The 25,197-nt window shown below is 36.6% G+C and overlaps 1 protein-coding gene across 8 annotated transcripts in view; it reads left to right on the top strand.

The window, feature by feature from the left end:
* The window catches only part of LOC113237531 (RNA binding protein fox-1 homolog 3), a 43,939-nt gene extending 19,272 nt beyond the window's left edge, over nt 1-24,667 (top strand). For 2 of the 8 annotated variants that reach the window (XM_026474065.1, XM_026474062.1), the window contains 12 exons: nt 7,903-8,169; nt 8,280-8,558; nt 8,681-8,734; nt 11,561-11,653; nt 12,560-12,614; nt 13,485-13,505; nt 14,316-14,472; nt 15,303-15,363; nt 15,520-15,540; nt 16,867-17,039; nt 20,284-20,347; nt 20,430-22,097. In XM_026474065.1, coding sequence (XP_026329850.1) covers nt 7,903-8,169; nt 8,280-8,558; nt 8,681-8,734; nt 11,561-11,653; nt 12,560-12,614; nt 13,485-13,505; nt 14,316-14,472; nt 15,303-15,363; nt 15,520-15,540; nt 16,867-17,039; nt 20,284-20,347; nt 20,430-20,474 — 1,290 coding nt within the window. In that variant the 3' untranslated portion in view covers nt 20,475-22,097. Of the gene's footprint in view, nt 1-7,305; nt 7,369-7,902; nt 8,170-8,279; nt 8,559-8,680; nt 8,735-11,560; nt 11,654-12,559; nt 12,615-13,484; nt 13,506-14,169; nt 14,273-14,315; nt 14,473-15,302; nt 15,364-15,519; nt 15,541-16,866; nt 17,040-20,283; nt 20,348-20,429; nt 22,098-23,436 lie in introns of those variants that run through there. The other 6 variants (XR_003311042.1, XM_026474064.1, XM_026474066.1 and 3 more) reach the window with 6 other exon arrangements.
* The last annotated feature ends 530 nt before the right edge of the window (nt 24,668-25,197 follow it).

Genomic DNA, 25,197 nt, shown 5'->3' with positions numbered 1-25,197 from the left:
TAAAAAATAAACAATTTAGATTTTCAGTACAAATCGGCAATTTCATATTTTAACCCCTATTATGTAGTACCGATAGCAATCTCGGTTCAAATCATATAAAATAAGTGTACCATTTTCCAATGTATAGCAATCACAAAAACTTAAGAACTCGATATACGAGTATGTGTACCATCTTTTGTAGCTCTAGTAAGCTATGGCGTAAGTTTTATTATCGTACCTTATCGGACTTTGTGTTTGTGTTTACAAGTCCCAGCATCTGTTCGGGGGCTGGGATGAGGGTGGCGAGTCTAGGGGTGAGCATCGAGAGGTTGCACCTACGCAGCGCACTGAAACCCCACGTCATTAATTTATGCGAATCCGCTTTCGTATAGCACGTAGGAAAACTACATTTGAAAAAATAGTATTCTGAACTGTATGTATATTTTAATAACTATGCTAGCATATTAATGTAATCCACTGGATACATAAAGATTGTTAGATTTAATTGACTGGCTTATCTTAAACACAATATTTCATAGATCACATAGTGCCCATGACATCGTAAAGCAAGTTACTAAAAATAATAATGTACATATGTTATTACTGCGTGCAAAACATGACTCGTTGATGTGAGACGACATTATATGTCATTAAACTTGGAGGAGTTACTCAGTGTTTATAAGTCATGTAAGGCGCCGGGGCCAGTTTGTTCGGGTGAAAATTTTGAAGGGGCTGTCTCGAGCTATTCTTATCTACTTCGCGTCAACTAGATTTTATATAAATAACAAGTAAACAGTTGAGTATCTTAATCATACGTTGATTCTATAAAAATGATTATGGCAACGTATGAAAGCAGATACTATGAGAGGTATAATGTAAATTCACATAAAATATAAAATGAAGCGCACGCAAGGCTTAGAGCTTGCCTATAATGTGCAAAAGCTAAATATAGAAGTTTGTTGAACTCAACTTCAACTGAATTTACTTGAATTGAACTGGAACTTACGGTGGGATGGTGACGGGAGGATGTCAGAAACTCGCCAACTCGGACATAGTTTATACCACATACGTTTATACACCCAACTTAAAAGTTATGCACCAAACAGTGTGACCAACGATATTATGAAATTGCGCTACCCAGAACTTGCTATAAACGAATAAATAAATTTTTGCTCAGTTTAGGTCAGGCGAAGTGTTTTTGTTCTCTCAACCTTTTCAAATTACCCAGCAGCGTTTTAGCAAAGCGCGTCTAATAAAATAATATAATGAATGAAATATATTACTCGAAATATTATACATACTTTGATACAGTTAAAAGGTAACTTCCGCGGAGATTCAATTGTTGACTTATTAAGGACTGGCACTAGCTAGCGTTAAAATTATTATACAATCTTGAAATGTAATTATAATTATGATAATAATGTTAATATTAATGCCCTCAAAGCCAATAATATACAACTAAACCCATCAGGAGTTTAGAATTAGCATTGTGCAGCCAGATGTCCATTACAAACGACCGAGTGACGCATCTCTTCGTCCCCGCGCCCATCTCGTCCATCTCCCTCTGTAGTCGTACGGCGCCATTGTCGCGTTCAATTACATTTAATTGATCTTGATATAATTACCTATTTGTGGACCGGACAAATGCCGCTAGTTTTTATGCCGTTTGTTTTAACTCATAAAACGTATTATTTCTCCAAGTATTTACGTTATGAAATCGCACGTAATACGTTTTAATTACAAAATAATTAATTTGAAAGACTCTTTTAGATTTATATACTATATCAATGTCTTGGTTTATTCATTGCGCCGAGAATGCTGTTGGACATTTCAAACCTGACAGTAATATTCTCAATTAGTGACGAAGACGTTAACAAATTTCAAGCATACTATTGTTTTACTAGTAGGTACTTACACAAGAGTCTTCTATCTACACTGTTGTACACGTAACCATCCCATTTAGCCGAGACTATCAATTGGATTATACCAGCTGGAACACCAGTTTTATGCATTTACTTCAGGGCCAATATACAAACGTTACAATATCTGCCTATGTGTGTATGTATCTACGCTGTACCAACACTATTTACGACTATTTATAACTTCCATCTGGTGTATATTCTACAAATTTAGTGTTTACTAACATGAGCTTTTGGAAATAAACGAGAGTGAACAGGGTGGTGTTGGCTGAGACGAATTGCAGGCACGCTCTATAAAAAGTCAGTTTGTTTACGCGATCGCCGGATATGACTGGACGGCAGCGGTGCACCGCGTGTGTAATGGTCATTGTAAACTTCTCGAAGTAACCGCAGTTTAAGTACCGAGTAAATAGGGAGATAATAGCAAGTAATAAAGAAAGCATATTTCGTAACAGCAAAAGGTCAATATATTGGCAACTTGTTCAAAACGTGTCAAACGTTACGTTAGCTCAGAATAGACTGTTCAATAAAAGCTCTCTGTATTTCCCAAGACAATTCAATTGTCATCATTACAAATTTCAAATTGTCTGATTCTTATATCTGGTTACAATTGAGCTTTTGTGCCTGCATTGGTGAGCAGAATATTTAAGTCCTAATTTACGTTTGTATTAACAACACGTACCAGTCTTTTGCGCTGTTGGAGAATGAGTCAGTGCTATTGTGGCGCTGTGTTGCCATAAATAGCTCGAGATCAGGGAGGGTGCAGCGGACACATTGTACTAAACCGTCGCGCGGCTCGGATCAGTGTCACCGTGTACAATTAGAGCTCGAAAGTGGGCCTTCAGTTGTCTCGCGAAGCAAGCGAGAAATTCTTCACCGTTCTGCGTATGTTGTAGCGCCCTCCAACTTCTTCTAAATGTATATACCCCCCACACCTTTTCAATATTGCCCCTCGTTTATTGAAAGATAATACCAATTTTGTTTAGTTTATTGACCGGTGTGAACGTAATAAATAATGTTGTAGCCGCTGTTATCACATCTCATAGGATATTACGTTCTTTACGCGCCGTTCATATTTCGGAACTTATTACATTTTATCCAATGAACCACTTTTATAGCAAAGGTTTATTGCTAGGTAGATAAAGACGTGATAGCTTTTTCTTTTCTCTTTCTCTGGTCTGGAAATTTGTTGAAAAGGCAAATAAATGGAGCCTTATTAATTTATGTTACTAACAGCAGCAATATTTCTTAAAGTTGCTTGATAATATAGGTTTATAGTTAATTAAAACGAAAATCTTGACACGTTATTTCTATCATAGAAACAAACATCTTTTGCTTTAAAACTTCATACTTCGGACAACAATTTTTAGCAATTATGTGTGAGAGAAACCAACATTAACGTTTTGTGATTAAGGTAAATTTCCAAAAGTCATATGTATAAAATGTGTTGAATTTAATTATATTATGATGTGTTAAGAGGTTTCGGTTTATGAAACAAGAACCCTGTTTATTACATACAGGTAAAATATTAAATGAATTCTTTCCAACATCAACACAGCAGGTGTTAAAAATTTAACAGACTGAGAAAGTAACGAAAGCTTTCTGAATCATAGGAAGCTGCAAGCGACGGACCAATTTACCTTCTCTTATGATTAATAACGTCTTTGTCGTTCGAAACCCTCCATTTTGCCCACTGGTATTGAATGTATCGAATAGATATTAGGTAGTACATAACTATAGAACCCGCTGTCGGCGCCCAACTTGAAAAGAGGTCTGATGACGGTTTTTCATCGACCCATCTATTGTAAATGAAACACAATAAGAGTAAAATTGTACTATTCACAAGAAATTGTATTCACTTTTATTTTCGGGAAACATTACCTAGCATTGTATGTGTATTTTCAAAGCTTTGTGTCTCAACCTGGTGGTTTCATCGTCTTTTTCTGGCAATGCTCAGAAAGATATTTATTGTTGGCAGAAATCGAACAAAAGGGGGTTTGATGATTATTATTTCTTGTAATATCTTATAAATTAAGTAGTCTTCATAAGGCTTTTTCACTCTTGTGTGGCGTTGTTGAGCGTACATTATAGAGCAACTATGTTCTTCGTATAGGTTAACCCTGTCGCGTTGTAACGTAGCAGTATACATTGTCTTATTTACCCTGTATCCTCCGTTGATAAGGGTTACGTTGTCACCCTATGCTTATGTCCATATACATATATAGAGAAAGATTGGCCGCAGGCTTAGAGGACTTTGACATTACTCGAGATAATAGTTCAAAAGATTAACCCGTTCATGCTCAGTAACAGCGTTTACCGTAAAATAAAACATCAGATTATGATAATACTGGATCCCAGTTTCGCTATATGGAGCTCAAAAAACTAACAGTCGGTGCCATTGAATTTTATAATAGTAAGTTAAGTTAGTTAAGTAAGTTAATCAAATAGTTTTTTCTATAAAACGCATATGTTTTTTAACCGACTTAAAAAAGGAGGAAGTTCTCAATTTCTCTAAATTTTTTGTGCGATGTTACGCGATAACATGAGATGCGATGCCGAGAGCAATTGTGTTCCGATTTTGATGATTCTGTTTTTTGTTGCAAAGAGGTACCTACCTCAGTATTGTTCCCATTTAAATTTGAAGGAAATATTCCACCTCTAAGGGTGGACTACTAAACTAGGGGTTACGAAGCCGGTTTCGCTTCGCGCTCTTTTCGGTAGCCGATTTCAATAAAACTTGGCAAAGATATGTAGTTCCACGAACTTTTGAGGTCGGTTTTTTCTTATAAAAAAGTTATATTAATTCAGTACGCAACGGCAATCTTCCCACTAATGTCAATGTCGTACTTTCTTTTTTTTATAATATTAAGTGACACGCCGAAGAAGTCGTGCAACTTATGGTAGGGCTTTAAATTGCAAAGATCTGAGGGGCATTGCCACTGCGCCCGTCATCCTGAGACATAAGTTGACAAGTCCCATGTGCCTGTAATTTCACCAGCACCCTTACCCTTCAAAACCAGAACACAGTAATGCTAACATTACTGTTTGGCGGCAGAATATCTCTTCTGCTACTCTTTTATATAAGAACGTTGACGAGATCAGCCGTCTGTGATAAAGCGTAATTACTCGTATTATATTGAACTAATAAAAGCACTACAGCACAAAGAAAAGTAGTGAAATTTTATGTGCGATACTATTTAAGTACTATCCTTGAAGGGGTTAATCTAAATTCAGCAGCCCAGTGTCAGCGTGTACTGAAATTCAAACAGGACTAGCCGCAACGTAATCTTGTGGCTGTCGACCAGGACCGTGAAGTGCCCACGTTAATCCCGCTATCGCTTTCAAATGACGCTACACTCTTGTAAACAAAGTACGACGAGCTTTCTTGTTTACCCTTGCTCCACTCTGTCATTAGTTATAAAACTTAACCGCAGCCAGTTAACTTCTGATCGATCGACACTTAATAAATACAAAATAACAGACAATCATCAATTAACATAATCTTAAAACTAGGGGGTTCCCTGTACTATGTGTGCCAAAGAAGCATAAATAATTTGTGGATTTCTTTTTTTTTTTTCATTTATTATTTTTGTTTCTTTTTTATTATTTTCTTTTTGTTTAAAAATATACCAAGCAGTTTTTCGTTCTTTTCTAAATTATATTTAATAGTGGAAACTTTGCCGGTTTAAGTGAACACTGTTTTTGTACTATAATCTTGTATACAAATTGTAAACTGTTTGTTTCTCAAATAATTAAAAAAAAAAATGGACCGCTATCCATTAATAGCCAATAGCCAACACCCAATAATAGCCAATAGTACAAAATAACATTATAATGAAAAGCTTTATAGCTAAACCTTTTCCCTTAATAACAGATACGTTTATATTTATTTATATAAAAGTAATACCTCACTATGAATACTGGTCAATGAATAAATGGAAAACAAGAAAATAGGACACTAGGTATTAGCTCACCTAACTGGTGATAATTTATAAACGGTGCCTGTGTTTAATTAAATTATACTTTTTTTATATAATATCAAGTGACGGGACGAACAAGTCGTGCGTCTGATGGTAAGCTCTACCTACGCCTGTCCATAACAGTTGTAGTGCCACTTAGAGCTTTAAATCGCAAAGATCTGAAGGGCACTGTCACTGAGCTTGTCACCCTGAGACATAAGTTGACAAGACCCATGTGCCTGTAATTTTATCAGCACCTAACACTGTTACACAATAATGTTACATGTAGTCTTAGAAACTACCCAGGCCTTATAAACTTATTTGTATATAGTCTGATATACATTGTACGACTAATCCAAAATGGCAATACGACGCGACGTACTTGTACATTGGCCTCGCCTCATTGGGCGGCATCAGCCGTCGCAATTGTACCAATAACCACTTCCTAATTTTCTCGTTTCCGGAGCCCCGCACCGCGCTAGCTACGTTAGTTCGTCCCTCCCGTAATAAACACGCAAAATTATTTTATACTCTCGTTCTATTACTTTAACCTCAATGTTAGTTTTAAGTTTTTCGTTATAATAAGTGTACGATTTTATTGCGCTGATATTAAAATATGTACCTCAAAAGATGATGATGAACTAATTTCCGCGGTCAATAAAATTCTTCGAATGTACACCGTTTTGTAAAGGACGCTTTTCAACTATGAAGACGGATTTTAATTTTAGTTGTCTGGATGGGATCAAACCCCGAGGGCACTTCACTTTTTCAGCAGGAATGAACCAAAATCCTGTAAAATCGTAATTTAATTTCGTTTGCGGCTGACCTCGCCAATAACAATGCTAAATTTACAATTACAATTTATTTATTGATTCAAAAAGTAGGTACACATTTTAACCGTATCTCTCGATCTAGGCGAATCTTTACAAACAATATGAGATATGTTAATAATTATTAACAGTCCGTATTAATTTTATGAATAAGCATTATTACTTTATGTTAAATAATTTCATCATGTCAACGAGGTTAGACATCAAAGATTCTTACAATTTGATTTAAAGTCCGTCTCACCTTACTTTCCGCCTTCGCGCATTACGCAGCGCTGCTGTATCGGTCATGGAGTCAGTAACTACCGTAGCGAATTTTATTGCCAGTATAGAGTGGTTCGTGGTGTCGAAAACTTTGAAAGGTCCCGACAGAAAAATGCGACGTCCTTCGCATCGAAAATACACTGTATAATGGAAAGTGTTGTCGAATGCTCGCCACTATAAGTGTGCTGAAGATCACAAGTTACAAAGATGGACGAATTTTCAAATAGCTTTGCTAGAACCGGAGAGACTTCTGAGGTAGACTCTTTCCCAAATGCACCCATTGAACAAAACTAAATGGTCTCGCCACTGTCATCGCTATTGAGCGCAGTAATTCAGATGAAAGGCCGTAAATGTGTCTCGTGGTTTTATTAGTAACCTTTGTTATAATTATACGACGTACTTGGAATGGTGTTAAATAAGGTAGCCAATTATTTTTATATTGCATTATTTGGACGTTCTATATTTTGCACCTAATATAATTTCATCTTATAACTTTACCAACCTCGAAGCATGTTTATATAACTTGAGTTGCTTACATTGTATGAAGAACTGCTACATAAGCTTTGCATGTCGCCTGGTACATATTAATTACCAATACGTAGTTTCATAATCAATAGCATGCCTGATCTGTGCATGGAACTGGCCATGGGTATAAATACGTAGTGATGTGATGACTGTTAGGTGATGGTGTGACTCGTGTTTTGGCACGAACTCACTGTCAATATTTCGATTCGCAGCCCAGAAACGTCAACTATAAACAGGGGTATTTATTACGACAGAATTAGTAGACTGCGTCCCTGAGACGAAATTACTTTGATTTCTAGGTTGATCTATTATGTCCTGACGATGGAAACACTATAATTACGTCCTCAATATCAAAAGTAACTGTTGAGACTACTACGATAGGAGTTATTTTTGTAATCATGTATCAACACGTGTTTTTGTTGATTTCAGCACATGGTGGGGACGGGCATGGCGGCCCCGTTCCCTGCGGCGGCGGCGGCTGCGGCCGCAGCTGCACATCAGTTCGCAGCCAACGGCGATGCCCTTGCCGGCGTAAAAGCAGAGGCCAGTGGACCCACCGCGCCAACACAATCCCCACTGGTCAAGAGTGAAGGCCCCCCTGCTCCTGCGCCTCTCCCGCCTGCCAACTTTTCACCTCAACCACCGCAACAATCACATGCAGCGAACTCCATAGAAAATCAAAATAATAACAACTCAGTGAGTAACTTAATATGGAATCTTAATTTCATACGTCAGAAGTAAAATTATTGCCGTCTTAACTTAAAACAGTGTGGTATTGATGTATAATGTTACTACAATATTTTCAGCAAAGTGAAGGAGAATCGAATGAAGAGAACACTCCAGTTAGCGTAGCGGTAGCGGTAGCGGCACAGCAGCAAGCGGCAGCAGTGGTGGCACAGCAGGCAGCGGCGGCTCATGCGGCCGCCGCCGCGGTCAGTGCCGCTGTCGCCGCAGGCGCCAATGCTGCCACTGCCACGCCAGACAAAACCCTTGTGCCTGTCTCACAAGCCTCTCAACCGAAACGGTTGCATGTTTCCAACATACCATTCAGATTTAGAGATCCAGATCTCAGAAATATGTTTGGGGTACGTAATTTTACAAATTTTACTCCCTTTCGTCATAATATTAGCACGGCACGAATTTCAATGTTGTTTGTACTAGACGCAGAAAGAAAATATATTTTAATTACCACAATTTTACCTTTCAGCAATATGGCACAATACTTGATGTAGAAATTATCTTCAATGAACGAGGCTCGAAGGTAAGCATTGCTCTAACTTGACAGTTTAAACAAAGTGGCTCTTTGAAATCTTATCTAGCAAAGATTTCACAGTGGCCACTTTATTGATTTATAAGAACTAAGAATATTATTAAAAATGAAGCGCTAGATAAAGCGAAAGCGTAATTTAGCAAACCCTCAATTGTTTATCGCTTCATTTGTATATTACAAAATACGGGAATACACTTAAAGCTTACACTTTATTACATTTACCTGTGAAATTTCACGTGAACTTTCTTGTATCTGTTTTTACACTTTATGCACATAATATATTCCTACATTTTGTAAACACACTGTAGCTATTGTTTTAAATTTTCCTATATCTTTATTTAACAAAGACAATCTTATTTATTATACTTTGATACTTTTACAAACTGAAATAATATTCAATAGCTAGGGTGTGGTGCTACGTTTATTATTAATTGCTGCCCAAACTATTTCATTTTAAAGTTACAATAATATTATATCACATTTAAAATCTATCTCGTTTCATTTGTGCAACTTGAATTACCCAGGCTTCACCAAATTTAAGGCAATGGGCTTAAATCTATAAATAAAATTACTAGTAATTGAGTTTAAGACTTCTTTCTATTGCATAATTATTAATGTTCTTAATTTTAATGTTTGGAGCAGTATCTCTAATTGCATTGTATATTACCATAACTACGACTAAGACTTCTCTGATTTTAATTATACAAACTTGTTTATATTACGTATTCTTCGTTTGTTGTACCTTTGACATACTTTTTTCCTGAATTTTTTCTTTGATGTTTAGTTTTGTGGTAGATGTGGCGTTGGCATTTGAGCTAGATTGTTGCGTACTCGCTATTTACAAAAGTAAGTCATTGGTCCAACCAATACCGAGATTTAATACGTTTATATATGTACGTGATACTCAAAAAACAACTCATTGTAAATGTCCCCTAAAGATGAACGAAAGATATTATCGAAGTGTCTTACAATGTAATGATTGGATTGACCGCTTTTTCGTGTTTACTGCTTTCCTTGTGTCAGTTTGGTGACCGCCCCTAAAGTAGTCCATGCTCGCTCATGTCAAAAATATTTTACTCTTTTGAAATAATAGCTCCAAGTTATTTTTTCTTCAATGCCTCACATGGGATATGCAGTATTAGAGAATGATGCATCGTCACTTTAACAGCTGATTTCCTAAGTCATATTTCAGGACAGCTCTATTATTCATCACTAATATGGTTGTTATAATCGTCCAAACTGCACCGCTTTTCTCCATGAATGTGTAATGTGTTCATTTTTAACTAAACGTGTAGTATTTTAAATTAAATTCTAATATGTACTATCTTGTTTGGCATTAAATAGGCATTGTTTCTATACATTGTTATGTGTGTGTAGATTGGATGAGGAATCATTCTGAAATATTTAATTTTAGACTATTAGATTCTTTAATGACTTATTTTCTGTCCATATGTTATTAATATCAGTTTGTTAAATCATATGCTTCTTAACAAGGGAAAATAATTTTTTCATTAGTTTTGGGCATGTATTCGCTGATCCTAAATACTGTGTTAATAAGTTTTATAACATCCGTTATAATTATCTAGAAGTAACTAGGGTGCATCTCTTAGTTTGGCTTATGTCAAATGTCACTTGTGTCTTCTGCGTGTGCGGGGCACGAGCCCAGAGTCCGTCGGCGTCGGGCGCAACGCCTCTCGGCCTTCGGCGTCGGGTGCAACGCCTCTCAGCCCTCGAACCCTCGCGAGAGTTAGACGGGTTGATGCCCTCGCCTCCTCCCCGATGCCAACTCTTTCTCTCTGCCCAGAAAATTCTCTTTATGTCAAAATTACTGCACTCAGAATGGTAATAATAGAGCTGTCATTGCTTTTATAAGTGTAAGCGTTTCGTACAATCAGCAACTTGTTTGCCACTTTCACAACTCGTTTCTTCCACTGTATTGTGTGCTGTGCTAGCTGCTTTTTGTATCTATGGGTTATCACCATGTATTGACAGTAGTTTAATTTGACTTAGCACAACAAATATACCATTATAAAGTCACATGTGAGTGTGACGAAACATTTGCTCTATGTTACAAACGCAATTTTTTTCTTTATATTAAAATATTGACTTTTCTTGAAACTCACTTTGGTTTGGCTGAGTAAACCTACGATAACTTCCGAATGATATAAAATTGCTTTTCATTAATTGAAGATGTTTAGACTAAAGCACTGTATATTAAATGCACACACAATAATTCAATTTACTATACGTATCGGCTAGAGAACCTTAAATTTGTTAGCAACTGGTAATGGTGTACTTTACACCCGCTGAATTTTGAAATGTTAATAACGTTGTATTAAGTGGAATATTGCTTAAATATATTGAAGGAGTCTGCGTTTCGTCCGTGATATGTAGTACACGTCCTAGTTGATTTAGTTGTGTGCATGGCCGGTGATTTTTCTGTATAGATCAAATTGCAGCTGACATCCCACACAAGTTTACCTCTCATTTTGATTGAAGTAGTATGTATCAATTAATTAGCTTCGAAGAAAATCCTTACGACTCGATATTATTGTCTTACACAGCGATACTGATTATTCTTCCGTTAGTACAGACTACTAGGTCGAGTGACATTTAATTTATTGTAATCCAAACGCTTTGTGTACCCATTCAGCTAGACTACGCTCAAAGTACCAACGTAACTGAACAAATAAAATCCTTTCAATATATCACTAGAATATCTAAAAGAATATGCAATGCATAAATGTTAATTTTTGTTGCACGTTGTTTTTTGAGCGACGCTGTTTTTAATGCATGTTTTGTCTGTCTTGCATGCAGGGATTCGGTTTTGTAACATTCGCAAATAGTGGTGATGCGGAGCGAGCACGAGAGCGTCTTCACGGCACCGTGGTTGAGGGCAGAAAGATAGAGGTGTGCATGACTCAATGATTACCATCCGTAGCACTCTGTAACTTATAACATCCCGCTCCTATGCCCACCGCCCACCGCAACCTGCGCTCGTCTGCTCTGTAGTTACTGTCATGCTAGCGACCGGCGCCGCGCCGCGCCGGCCCGGCCCTCGCCCTCTTAGCACTAAGTATGCCGTCGTCTAATCCACAAACAAACCTTATTTATTTTATCCCTTTACTCTCTAGACGGTCATTTAAAATGCCGATCGAATGAGAGTGTCTCACAGAGAAATGTAGAACGAACCGTACCGTCATGCGACAGAGGTAAGACTATAAATACAACTTTTAGTTCAATCTTTCTTTTTATCTTAACTACAGTTCAGTACTAACAACAAACTACAGACGACTGAATGGCATTCGGAAGATTCCTTTTAAAATGATTACAGAAAATTACAAATCCCCAATTATTGTATCTCTATACATATCCTAGAATCCTTGCTCTAACAAAAACGTGTTATGTGTCTCGAATGCACACTTTTCGACTGCAAATTTCTTTCACGAGTGACGGTTGCTTAGATACTGTAAGTAAACTTCTCCGCTGATCGACACACGTAACACTATTTGGCTGACTTTAATTTTTTTTTACTAATGAACAACGTAATTTTATCACTTTTCCTCGAGCTAATTTGATGGGTTCGAATCCCATATTATACAGTTATCTTTTCTATGTGTTTTCTATGGGACTGTTTTCGTGCATTCACTGTGCATTTTAACTAGCAAAACACAGTTAATCAAATTTAATTACTTTTATAATCTAGTAGACTTTGTACATTTACATTAACTGTAGCTTTTCAAAAAGTCAGCCAGTAAAGTCGCATCTTTTTGTATATAGAATGTATTCTGACTTATCACATAAATTCTAAAACAGGTTAATAATGCGACTGCGAGAGTACAGACGAAGAAACCTCCAGCGGTACCCAACGGTGAGTTCGCCAGTATACTTTATAAATTTCCAATGAATTAAGTAATTCAACGTCCTTGTTTTGCAATATATTTCACAAAATCAAATATCATAAAATACCAATAAACACTCCCCCATGTTTGTTAAACACAATTGTTTACACATGATTTCGAATATAATGCATCTTGCAATTTTCTCTTTTTAATCCGTCCAGTTATTCTGGCTAGAAATGGATCAGTTCCCACTTTGGGTGAGAGAGCTGATATTTTAAAAATCGGTGTTGTCCATGTTGATGTACCTAAATAATGCGTGTTGGCTAGATCCGTTGTCGGAATGCAAGTAGGTGAATGCTATTTAGAGAATGAGCCCACTGTCAGCGCCGGAGACAGTCTGCGCCTGGCAATAGTGTTGTGCAGTACAACTACATGTCTCATCTCCCCGGCCACTCTTATCAATGCTGACAAACAGCTAATTAATCGAACAACATTAACATTTGTCGATACCATCCACTTGCTCGTAGTATGGCTACTTTCTTTTGTTCTTGTTCAACTTCCAAACTAAAGTCACGTGTACTTGCACAGTGTTGGAAGAGGCTGTCTCCGGCATCCATTGCCTGATCAATTGTTAATCTGTGTCCGAACGGAGAACACCAATATTAGACGGCTTGTTAGATTAACTTACACTCTGTTGTTCAATTTATGGCATACACATGTTATTATAATTATTTTAACGTTCGCTGGAATGAATGCCACTGCAGTCTTGCACTACTGTAAAATATTTCTGTCTATTAGTAGAGAATGTTTTTAGGTTTGTCTTCTTTGTGCTAGCCAGTTTAGATTACACACAATGCTCAATTGGTTCCTACTAAATGTTTAATTTTATTTTGTTTCAGTGTGTGTCCAATGGCCCGAAGGTGAGAATTGCGACATTTGCTGTACGATACAAAGCTATATTTAATATATATTTTAATTAGGTACATACTAAATGACCTTAACATAAATTTGAATAAAGCATGTCTTTTTTCACTTATATGGTGGGAACCAGTATTTAATTAGCTCGATTTGCTAAACACTTAATATTAACTTTCTTATTGTACATGTTTGTGGTGAATATATTTCTTTAGAACAGAAGTCAAAGCTCAGTTCGTTGCGCGTGTCGCACTTGACGTGGCATGGTCGTTTACAGTTTGCAATTTAGAGTAGTTTTTATTAATTTTTAATTTGTGATTAATGAATGGGAATTATCAAACTGAATGCGCATCGTATTCGTATTTGTATATTTTGTAAAATCTAGAAGTAAGACATTAATAGAAAGTCCGCTAAATGCATTGATTATCGTGCATCTTTCCAAGTAAGACGCATATAGGATATTTAGGTTTCTGAAATCAAAATTCAGCATTATTAGGTCGAGACCGCACCTACGGCGTTCTTTCGTTTCGCATTCTCCTGAGTGGTTTCGAAAAGTACGTAGCTACGAAACGTATCTGGCGGCCCTGGCCGGACTGGGGAGTTACGACCGAGAGACGACGGAGAGTCGCCATATGGTGGTTAGTGTCTAGAGGCGCGGTGTGTGCGCAGGACTGCGGGTGTCCGGCGTGACGTGGCCGTGGCTGGGCGCCGCGCCGGCCGCCGCGCCCGCGCCGCCGCTCGTGCTGGCACCGCGCGCCGCGCAGCGACGCAGGTACCTCGCATGCTAGTACTAGCCTCACGTGTGTTGCATGTAGCGTCCGCGTCCGCGGCCGCGCTGCGCGGAGCCAGCGTAGTGCGCGGTCGCAGCCCGCGCCCGCCCCCGCCCCCGCACGCACCGCACTCGCCCCACGCGCACCTCCCGCACGCCGCCACCCTCCTGCCCCGCGCCGCGCCATTCGCCGCCTACGCCCAGTGAGTACTCGTCCTCCGACCCCGACCCGAGCCCTTTCTGGACGCCTCCAGGTGAAAAAAGAATCGTCGGCAGAAGTACCGCATAAAATCAAGATAGATATATCTGATACTTCTTCAGTTTGGATTTAAATACACGCCAATTTTAGTATTGATTATTCGATTGATTGCAGCGATAGACGAGGCTGTTATGACCTTCAATTTTGTCCCAACTGTTATCAGTCGCCCTGCTCTACCCCAGTATGTTCCTGCCCTTTGACCCTGTCCTTTGATTCCTTGGTATGCACTAATTTTATGTCCTAGTTACACTAAAGCACTATGGCACTGTTGTAACTATAATTAATATTACTTAGAGATCACACTATACCGCAGTTACCGACTAATTAATTGCATTCCTAATCTAGTATTCACAAATGCTGCTCAGAAAAGTAAGTGCGGAACGGTGTGTTATTAGTTATTTAACGTTAACCTGATTGTTTGCCATATCTCGCCTTAGTTATTTAATGCTTTTCTTGTCTATTAATGTTATGATGTATATAACTTTCTTCTAATGTAGATAGTTCTTCTAAAACTCTATTTTTAAATTTTTGGTTATTGGTTAGATAAAAGTAGTGTTTATCTGCCTAGTTATGCATTTAAAATGTATTTTTGTGCTATCATTGTAAGATACGTATTAGAATTTCAACTCTGAAAACGAAAGCCGTGTTATACAATATTATTAATTTATGTATACCCTTTTATGTGATCAACTATGTTATCTATAATAGATAAAAAAGAAAATGTTTGATACGTTTTGAAATAGAACAAAATAAATACTCTACTTTATTTCACAGTGTTTATTACGACCCGTTCTTAGCTGCGGCTGCTACGGCCGACTCCAACTACAGACTTCAGGTAAATTAATCGATGTTTGTGCTCTTATTAATAATTGTTACATAATGAAATGGATATGTATTACTCGTAACATAAAATTGTCTAGAAGACGACTCTGATTAAAGTAAACGATTGAGTAGTCTAAAGGTGGTGGTGACAGTGCGTGTGTTGTTGCAGGCCGCGAAGCCGGCAGCCGAGGTAAATCATCCAGGTTCTAGAGCTCATTTTCGTTCGATACGCGACTATATCTGTATTTCTATCGCTTCCTGATTCATGTTCCACTGCGCTAGTATTTAAGTTTTATACCATCGTGGAGTGAGTGCTGGGATTTTGTTTTTGCTCCTTTTATACTCGTATGGTCCTATTGGTTGGTACTCCACCGTAATGCAGGGTGCACATTGTGTTTGTGGTAACCAGATGGCGGGCGCACGCGCGCGGTCGGCCGGCCCGCCCGCCGTTTGCTTTCTGTTGAGTTTATCCTTGTTCGTTGGTATTGTGGTGGGTGACTTAGACTTAGGCGTTTGCTGAAGCTGTGAGTTGATTCGATCAGATGCTATATCATGCTCCGAGTAGAACATTGAGCCCACAAATCTTAATTGTAACTATCGAACTGTACTAACAATCACTAAGTAGTTTAGTGTCAGTAAGTTCAATATTTTGTTTAGTTTTTGTCGAATGGCGTCATTTTTTCTCCATGTTTATATATACTTATGCATGCTCACAAAAATCACCTAACAAAAAGTATTTCTGCAACAAAATAAAACACTCTCTCACGAGAGCTGTCTGTACTGAAGGACAATTTGCTGCAGGAAATGTCATGATATATGTATGTCACAGGAACGTTACTATAGGAACGCTGCATGTATGTAAATAAAATATTCACCTTCTACACAGATGTTCATTGTTTTATGAAATAGTTCTCAGTGCGTTACTTTGTGCATCGTTCTCGCTTTATTTCTGGCTACATAGATTATACGCTTCCAAAATAACTATAGTAAGCGCTCGTCGACAGAATTCACACGGTAAGAACTATCTTGTTTTAACCTGACCACGGAGTCGACCAGTTGTAAGATCACGATTCATCGACTCATCTGTCGGAACCGTGTTTTTCGCCGGAAATAACTATTTCACGCAATCGTGCCTTTGTGGGCTCATTGTTTCCATCACAAATTAATGTGTGTCGCAGCCATTTTAAATAATCCGTTATTTGGTTATACGACCGCCATTAGCTAACGTCAAAACGTGACTATGGGCGATTTAGGAAGGATTCACCTACAAATCGCTTAACATCTAAGCATAGTAAGACAGTTCCAACTCTTCAGTCTGCTACTAATGTAAAATGGTCTACTTTTTAACGTAGATACTTTTGTAACGAGTTTATTAATTGAACAGATAGGACAAAGATGGCATAGACTAACATTTAAAATTCGTTCTTTAGTTACAAATGAAGGCACGTTGAGTGAATACATTTATATAAAAAGTTGAAATACTTGTAACCATAGACTTGTCATATTTGTGTTACAGGCAGCAGCTACCGCAGCTGCGATGGCCGGTCCGCTGCTAAAGTCGCCGCTAACGACAGCACAGCACGCAGCGGCGGCAGCGGCAGCGGCTAACTACGGCGCCGCCGCACGCGCAGCTGCCGCCGCCGCCAACGCCGCGCCCGCGCCCACCGCGCTCACGCCGCTCGCCGCTGCGTAAGTCTTTTCTTACTTCTTGTTACACACAATAGTGACCGTGGTTGGCGATGTTGCCTCCACTTCACACGGTTATCCGTCAACAATACGACGTGCAAAGTGCACTCTCAAGTTGGTATTGCCGTGCAATTACCACCGAATGTTTTGTTTTATTATCAATACGCTAACCCCGTTTTCAATTTCTCCATTTATGACCCGATGTAATAAGTGATTTTTAGGTTTTTTTTTATATTAAATTAAATTGGTATTTAACCGCTCACCAAAAAAGCATGTTTTTTCAATTATGCCACTTCCCCAGCAAAAGTACTGATTCCACATCAAAATATGTACATCAAAATAAAATTAATTTTAGCATTATGTACTAAAATTAATGCATAACATTTTATCGCAATGCATATCTAACATCTAAATACATATCTAATATTTCTGGCATACAACAAACGTGTGACCACAAATTTATGAGAAAAAACATACCTATTTCACTAAAAGGTACATCAGTCTATCGGAATGAAACACCATTTTATTTGACATAATCATTGGTCTAATTGTACAATCTGTCCAAAACAAAAAGATCAAAAAACATTCAAATTGCAAACATTGCAACAAAGTGTAATGCTTGAAAGTCGTAGTATTTTTTTTGTATTTGCAAGTAAAGATTCAATTTAGTACCAATGTTATGAACCGCTTACAAGAAAATCAGCTTCAAACCTTAAGGCGATGAAGTGCCCAAAATCGCTTAAATATGGTTTTTGTGTAAGTTTTTAGGCGACAACATAGCACGTGGAACTTTGAAAATAGTACATCCTGTAACACGTATCTTGAAGTGTAGCTTGTCATTCCTAGAATATTGCTTATTGTCATAGGTAATACAAAAACTGAATTACAGTGAGACTTTAGTGGTTATTTTTTGACATATTTTTCTCGGGCAAACCATACTTGCTTACTACCAAATTTGGTGTGGTTATTTAAATGGTACTTATTTTGAGCCTGACACTTTATTTCTTTTAAATAGAAGACAAATAACAAATTTAGGAGTAAAAAGTAACTTTCGCCTACTAATGTACTAGCTAAATATTTGCTTTCAAATTATGGACAGGCACTTAACACTGAAAAAATATCATACACAAAAAAATACGTAAATAAGTAAATATAATGCACCAATTCGTTGAAATCAAAACAAAATATTTTAAAAAAAGTCAAATTTAGCCATTAGGTGAGAATAAAAAAAAAATTTGGTTGGATTAGAACCTAAAACACAAAGTATTCAAAACAAAGATGAAATTATTGTTTGAGTCATTGATTATTTAGTAAAATTGCAATGTTGAAAACTTCTGCTGCGTAGCTTACGTTCGTGGGAAACGTTGCCAGACCTCTATTTTGACATGGTTTTGACAAATTAATTTATATTGTATTATAATCGGCTGTCTACCGTCGAGCACGATACTTACGAGATATGTAGTTGGATATAGTTATGCAAACTATAACCAACCCACAAAATGTCACTTTCGAGATAATTAGATTTTTGTAAAAACAGTGTGAAGAAATAAATAGGTAAGTTATTTGAGACTAGAGATGCGCCGAATACTCGTTTGCTACTCTCTAAATAACTCTGAATAACTCGGTTCATGACAAGAGTACTCAGTTAAAATAAAGCATCACAGCTATAGACATAATAAAGTAAAATCAACATATATTTAAAATATTCAAAACAGATTTACTACTAGAAATTGTAGACAATTGTAACAATTTCTAGCAATTTAGTAATTTACAAAGAAAGTTTACATTATTAATATTTAAAATTTAACAAAGGCAAGTTATGATGTAGGAATATTTACAAGGCTTTCTGCGCGTTCAGGTCAGTCTGTTCCTTTTTTCTTCATACACATTACCCGCTTCGGCAAATAACCGCTCGCTATACACAGTGCTTGCAAGTGCACACAAAAACACTCGTGCTAAATGTGCTAGTTTTGGATATTTTGTTTTATGCTCTGCCCACTATTGGAAAGGACTCTGCTCTCGCGACAATAAACTTTCATTGACATATCGGCCTAATTCTAGAGCAACGGGGGCTTTTAGGATCATCGCGTTCCGGTCCCAATTATTTTCAGTAAATGAAATGACATTTTTGAAATAATGTTTTACAATATGTGTTATTCATTATATCATAAATATATTTGTTGTAGTGATTCATTGTATACACGAAGATAATTTGTGGAGCAACTTTTGAGAAAAATTACGATAATTTGTTGAGTTCTTAGGTTTTCGCGATTGTTACACATAGGAAATGGAAACTATTTTTCCGGATTTAAATCGCGTATATTTGTTTCTTCAAACAAACCGACATTTCGGGCCCTTTACAGGTCTCATGGTCACGTACACGTGCAGTAGTTTATTGTAATTTCTATTATTAATTAATAATAAATTAAACTTAATAAAAATTCATTTAATTAAATATTTGTAAAACTTAATGTAGCGTAAATTGGAATGTTTTCTTTGTAAAATTAAAAATAAGGTATTTAATTAATAACTATTGTAACTATAGTGAAAAAATAAGGTCGTTTGCATCAATATTAGACATAACTGGTTGAACTGTTGACTGTACCACCTCAGTCAACCGTGACCATGGGACCTGTAAAGAGCCCGAAACATCGGTTTGTTTGAAAAACAAATATACGCGATTTAAACCCGGAAAAATAGTTTCATTTCCTATACGATAATTTAAATTGATGTGTAATCAGTATTTTTGTTATGTAAACCATATTTTTGTTAATAAATGAACACTTTCGTTGTACACTGAGAAATTTGCAGAGGTCTAGTTTTGATACATGTTTTTAAATTATTTTTGATACTAGATATGTTAGACAGTTGTTTCATTTGTAGTGAAATATTTTTTTTTTAGATGCGAAAGTTATTTTAATAATGAACATAATTATGTTATAAATATAAAATTTTATATGCATTAAGTTTTCTGATATGCACTTAAATATTTCCCAATTAAAATTACTTATAACGTAAATTATATATACAGTATAACATAAATTAGAGTACCTTTTATTCAATGGTTACTGTTAAAAAACTATTAAATACGCTTTATTCCTGTATTTCAAAATTAAAATGATGCCAAAATAAATTTTCAACTACCCATTTTGCCATGAGATTTTGGTATACCCATAGTTTTTTTTGAAATATACTTAATATATTGTCTATGCCAGGTTTAGTCAGTAACCTAATTGTTTCATTTCAGGTATGGCAGAGAGTACGCTGACCCTTATCTAGGTCACGGCATAGGACCTGTCACTGGTTACGGGGTAAGCATGCATAATTTTCATAAACATGACCACAAGTATACAAGGAATGCAACACCTAACAAACTTCATTACTTATTTACAGACTGCCGTATACAGAAGTGGCTACAACAGATTTGCGCCATACTAAGCCAGTGGAACAAAGAAACGATTTTATTCGAATATGGAACAAACTACCTTCGCCTCCTTCTTAACATGAACATGACAATGAACTCTCTTTGTAAACGTACAAACATACTTCGTAACTTAAGGCGTCAGTAATAGTGCTAGCCGACTACTGTATAAGTAAGCTTGGTAGCATAGATATCAGTGAGGAGCCGGCCGCGATTGGCCCCGGCTCGGGAGTCCAAAACGTTCCCGCGGGAAGTGCGGGCGTCCGGAACTTATGAATACCAAAGTCATTAAAATTTCTAACTGAAATAATTAAGTTGAACTGTAATGTAAATTATTTGTGTAATGCATATACAAGTGCGAGCAGCTAAGTAAGCGCAATCATTCTATTTAGATATTTTAAGAAGAACTATTTTACTAATACCTACTCCTACATCTCAGATACCTACGATATTGTCTAGTGTAGTTCTTACACTGGTATTATTGACAATAGAAGTGTTTCGTGTACCTAACGGTATTTAGTGAGCTTTGCACTTGCATATCATAGAGAAATTGTAAATACTGAAGCCCAAACATTTTACTCATTTCTATGTACTGTTTTTATTTAATTTTTTTTTATGAAGTTACTAACGGGTAACTCCACACGAATGTCATCCCAGACTAGTTTCAATCTATTTCGATTTCCCTAACTAACCACCGATAGTTGAGGTGCATAGATACCTGCACTATCCAAGCAAATAGACAAAATAGATACTTTAGTTTTGAATCTCTAAGTACATTTCCGATGTATCGGTTTAGATTTAAAAGTTTGGTGGTGCGAATTTAATGTGGTGCCATTTGTTTGGTTGTATTTTACAAATATATTTTTCTTACAAAGTTACCTTCTAACCTACTTTTTGAAAGATTAATTTTATATGACTTCATAGCTCTAGGATTTGTTCGTCTACCACCTATGGAGGTACCGCAAACGAGCGTTACTCTATTTCATGTTCACACGTAGGTTAAGCTTCAAGCTTGCACGGATACGGCCGATGATCGCATCGAAGCCCACGTTGTGGAAGGCCAAAATTCACAATAACAGTTTAGCAAGAGTTTCTCAATTTCTGTACTGTGTACGTTTGCTTTCCAAATTTGGTTGAATTTACTTTCGCGAAATTATTATTGTAAAACGCTAGCGTGTCTAATATTTTACTGAATTTTAGTAGTAACGCTTTAGAAGTAGATGTATAAGAGAAGAAGGGAACTCCATTGAGTTCTTACATATCATTGAGATTTCTCTTTGTAATTATGTTTGATACTATTGTTTCGTAACGGTGTCTAATTTTACAGAGCTGTGTCAAACTTTTAACTAAATAGCTTTTATTTTACGAACAAACACGCGTACGGGTCCAACCCTTTTAGACGTCGTAAACTTTAGATCTAATAATGTTGGCATTAGGATTGTAAAGTATTGTATCTAACACCTACGAATTCGCTCAACGTTTATACCAAAGCACAAAAACCCATCGATTCATACGTATTCGGAACATTGCTTATCATTAACCACTTCTCAATAGATTTATTGGTCTTTCAATTTGAAAAACTTACAAAAATCTATGAATAACATAGATTATTCGAACAAATTAAGTTTCTTCATTCTATAGAACATAGAAACGTTTTTCTGTAGTGAAAAGCAACGGCGGTGTTGGTGTTATTGACATATCTATATCTATTCGCCCCATATAGTAGTTTTACATAAACAATGTTAAAGTAGATCTGAAAGTTTTGTTGACACGCTGTTGGCCGTCGTTTGTACTAATAAAATTTTTAGGGAGTGTATGCATCAGCTTCAACAGCAATGAACACAACACGACTAATTACACTTATTATTTGACCCTATTTTATGTAGGGATCTACTAAATTCGTTACTCATCGTCAATGGTCGAAATAGTTAGACTATATTTACCTAAACTTCGAAGACCAGAAACGGAAATTGGAGACTTCCTTATGTCTTTTTCGGGACTCGCATTCGCTTGCGGCAATGCACTTTTCAAAAAGTTAAACTAAGATATTTTCAAAAATTTAATGCAACCGACAGTCTTAGGATCAATAATACGTTTGGAAAACACGTCTTAATAATTCAAATTACATGCATTGAGCAAAACAATTTATTTGTCGGTTTGTTCATGTATAATCCAAAAATTTGGTGATTGCGAAGTTGAGATAAATATAGTTTACCTACCTATCCCAAATAACGTTAATTTTTAATGTACTTAAGTGATGTCCCGAATCCCGAAAAAGTCCGAAACAAATAAGTGTTGTCGTAAGGAAGTCTCCAATACCCGTCTCTGTTCCTCGAAGTTTAGGTAAATATAGTCTACCTATTCCGACAACTGCTCATCGTGTATAGTTTGAGTTCTTTGAATGTATGTATAATTAATGATAATAACATATCAAAAAATTTACGTATTTTTATCAGTTGGAAAATTAAAATCCACGTGTCAGTACGGTGTTGTCTATGGAAATAGCTTTAATTACTTACGTACGATGTTCTAGTAAGGCGCTTTCTGGTTTTTTGATATACACAACACACTTATGTTACATTTACATAGCAGCAGTAACCATGACAATTATTTTGGTCGAATAGAAATCTAGTCTTTTTGCGCACAAACTATGCATTAATTGTAGTGGGTGCTTCATTCGTAAATTTTCATGTGATATTTTCATACACGTTTTTGTTACGCTGATCTGATTTTGAGTTCGACGTATGCTGTCTTTAGGACTCTATTCGTTAAGCTGATTTGTGTCATATTTTTCTGATCGCCGATTTATTATTATAGTTCACTCATCTTTAGTGCCACTGGCTTTATATATAAGTTATATTATTACTTTACTAGAATAGTTTACTGTAGTCATGTTGCAGCTTCGAACAATATTTTGTGCTTTACTGCTGAATACTCATGCGTGAATGCGTTATTTTAAGGATCCTTTAGTTTTCGTAGGTATTTTCTCTTTTAAGTCTATTAAATGCAAGTTTGTATATCTAAGTACATAAGAAAGTACATGTGATTTGGTGATTTTATTTTTAGTGTTACTCTGCCTGAAATTGTAACGGAGTCACAAAGTATTGCCGTTAATAATGAACAAAGTAAATACAAATAACTTTGTTATCCAACTTTTCAGTTGCATTTTGCTATTAGGTTCTGCATCAAGCATGAATATGCGATTTGTGTCGAGACTTAGGTGTCATCTCCCAATTGTACATGATCTGATTTTATTGTAGTTAGTAATTCAATGGAGCCCTATGAATTATAATAGTGTTGTTGCCAACACAAGTCTACCCTGCCATTATCTAAAGGTACGGAAAGAATCAATGTTTTCGTGTTATTTTTAACATTTATACATGATTTCAACGATAATCAAATCACGTCAAATCGCAATGAAGTTTTGTATTGTATTAATAACTTCAAATCGTAGGCCAAATTGTTATTACTTGGAGAAAAATCAGAATTTAAATGACATATCCGACAAAATGGTTAGTGTGCTACAATAAGATTTGAAAAAAAAAAACAACATCAAGAACAATGTATTATAATGATCATTAAATTATAAGAATAATGTGTATTTTATAACGCAATTTGTTTCTCAGTTTTTAAGAGAAGCTGAATTTTCTTTTTATACTGTAATTCTCGTTTCTTTATGCTGTGCACAAATTATATGATCGATGGCTTCGACTATGTAATCATTAGGTCTAAAACGAATTGTTAAATTGTGCATAATAAGATGTCATATCAGTAGTGTTGTTAGCGGTAGTGTAAATGCTAACAGCACACGAGGAAAAATGATTGCTGTTATAAATGTGAGCTCTGGACGCGACACCCGCCATCGCTGCTCTACCGACAAAACCTGCTGAGTAGACAATTGATCCTTGACAAGTTTACATTGTATCAAAGAATCTATCTCAGAATTCTCCTATAATACTGTTCTGTTTGTTAATTACATTATTGACAATTAATTGACCTTGAATATTTTATGGGTGAATAGCGGATGGTGTGTCCTAGCCCTGTTGCCAACTGTAAATAGTGTTATCGGCGCAAGTTGCGCGTATAATTTGAACCCTCGGGTTTATATTGTTAATGTAGCCAGAGTTAATAAGTATCACTTGTTCGTCAATTGCACTCGTCGATGCTGTTCCGTTAAACTAGTAGAGTACTCAGATAGTAGAGTTTTATCAACCGGCTCGTGGCCCACGTGGTAAACGGGTTTAGTTCTCAGGAATGCCACCCTAACATTAGCGATGCATTTCTTTAAACTTCTTAACACGTGGGGTCACGGACTTCCGTAGCGCATACTGAATCACAACGGTACTTTTATAATTAAATTCATTGAGTCGTGATTGCTGTGCGGTTTGTGAGGCGTTGACCAAACGTCATCAAATAATACCTACCTGTGTATTAATCATTAACAATCGTAAATCATTGGTATTAGAGATCATTGATACAATTTATGTACCATTTTCCCGAGCTTGTTTCCGCGTTATTATTGTATCGGACCTCACATCGCAGTCACAGCATTTACGCTTAGCTGATATGATGTGGGACCGGCGATGCGATGTGAGAGGTATGCGTTACGTGCGCACGCGCTGTGGGAAGCGCGTTCGTGTGCTGACCAGTATTTGAGATACTATTACCGTGCTCAATTTCCTTATCTACATGTTGTACGTATAATGTTATAACTAAATGTTTTTGAAACTTAATATTAAC

This window comes from Hyposmocoma kahamanoa, unplaced genomic scaffold (assembly GCF_003589595.1).
Source record: "Hyposmocoma kahamanoa isolate Upper Pololo Valley unplaced genomic scaffold, ASM358959v1 93, whole genome shotgun sequence".
In the NCBI taxonomy this organism is placed as follows: Eukaryota; Metazoa; Arthropoda; class Insecta; order Lepidoptera; family Cosmopterigidae; genus Hyposmocoma; species Hyposmocoma kahamanoa.
Note: the sequence above shows the minus strand (reverse complement) of the source record. Positions and strands in the feature narration are given on the sequence as shown.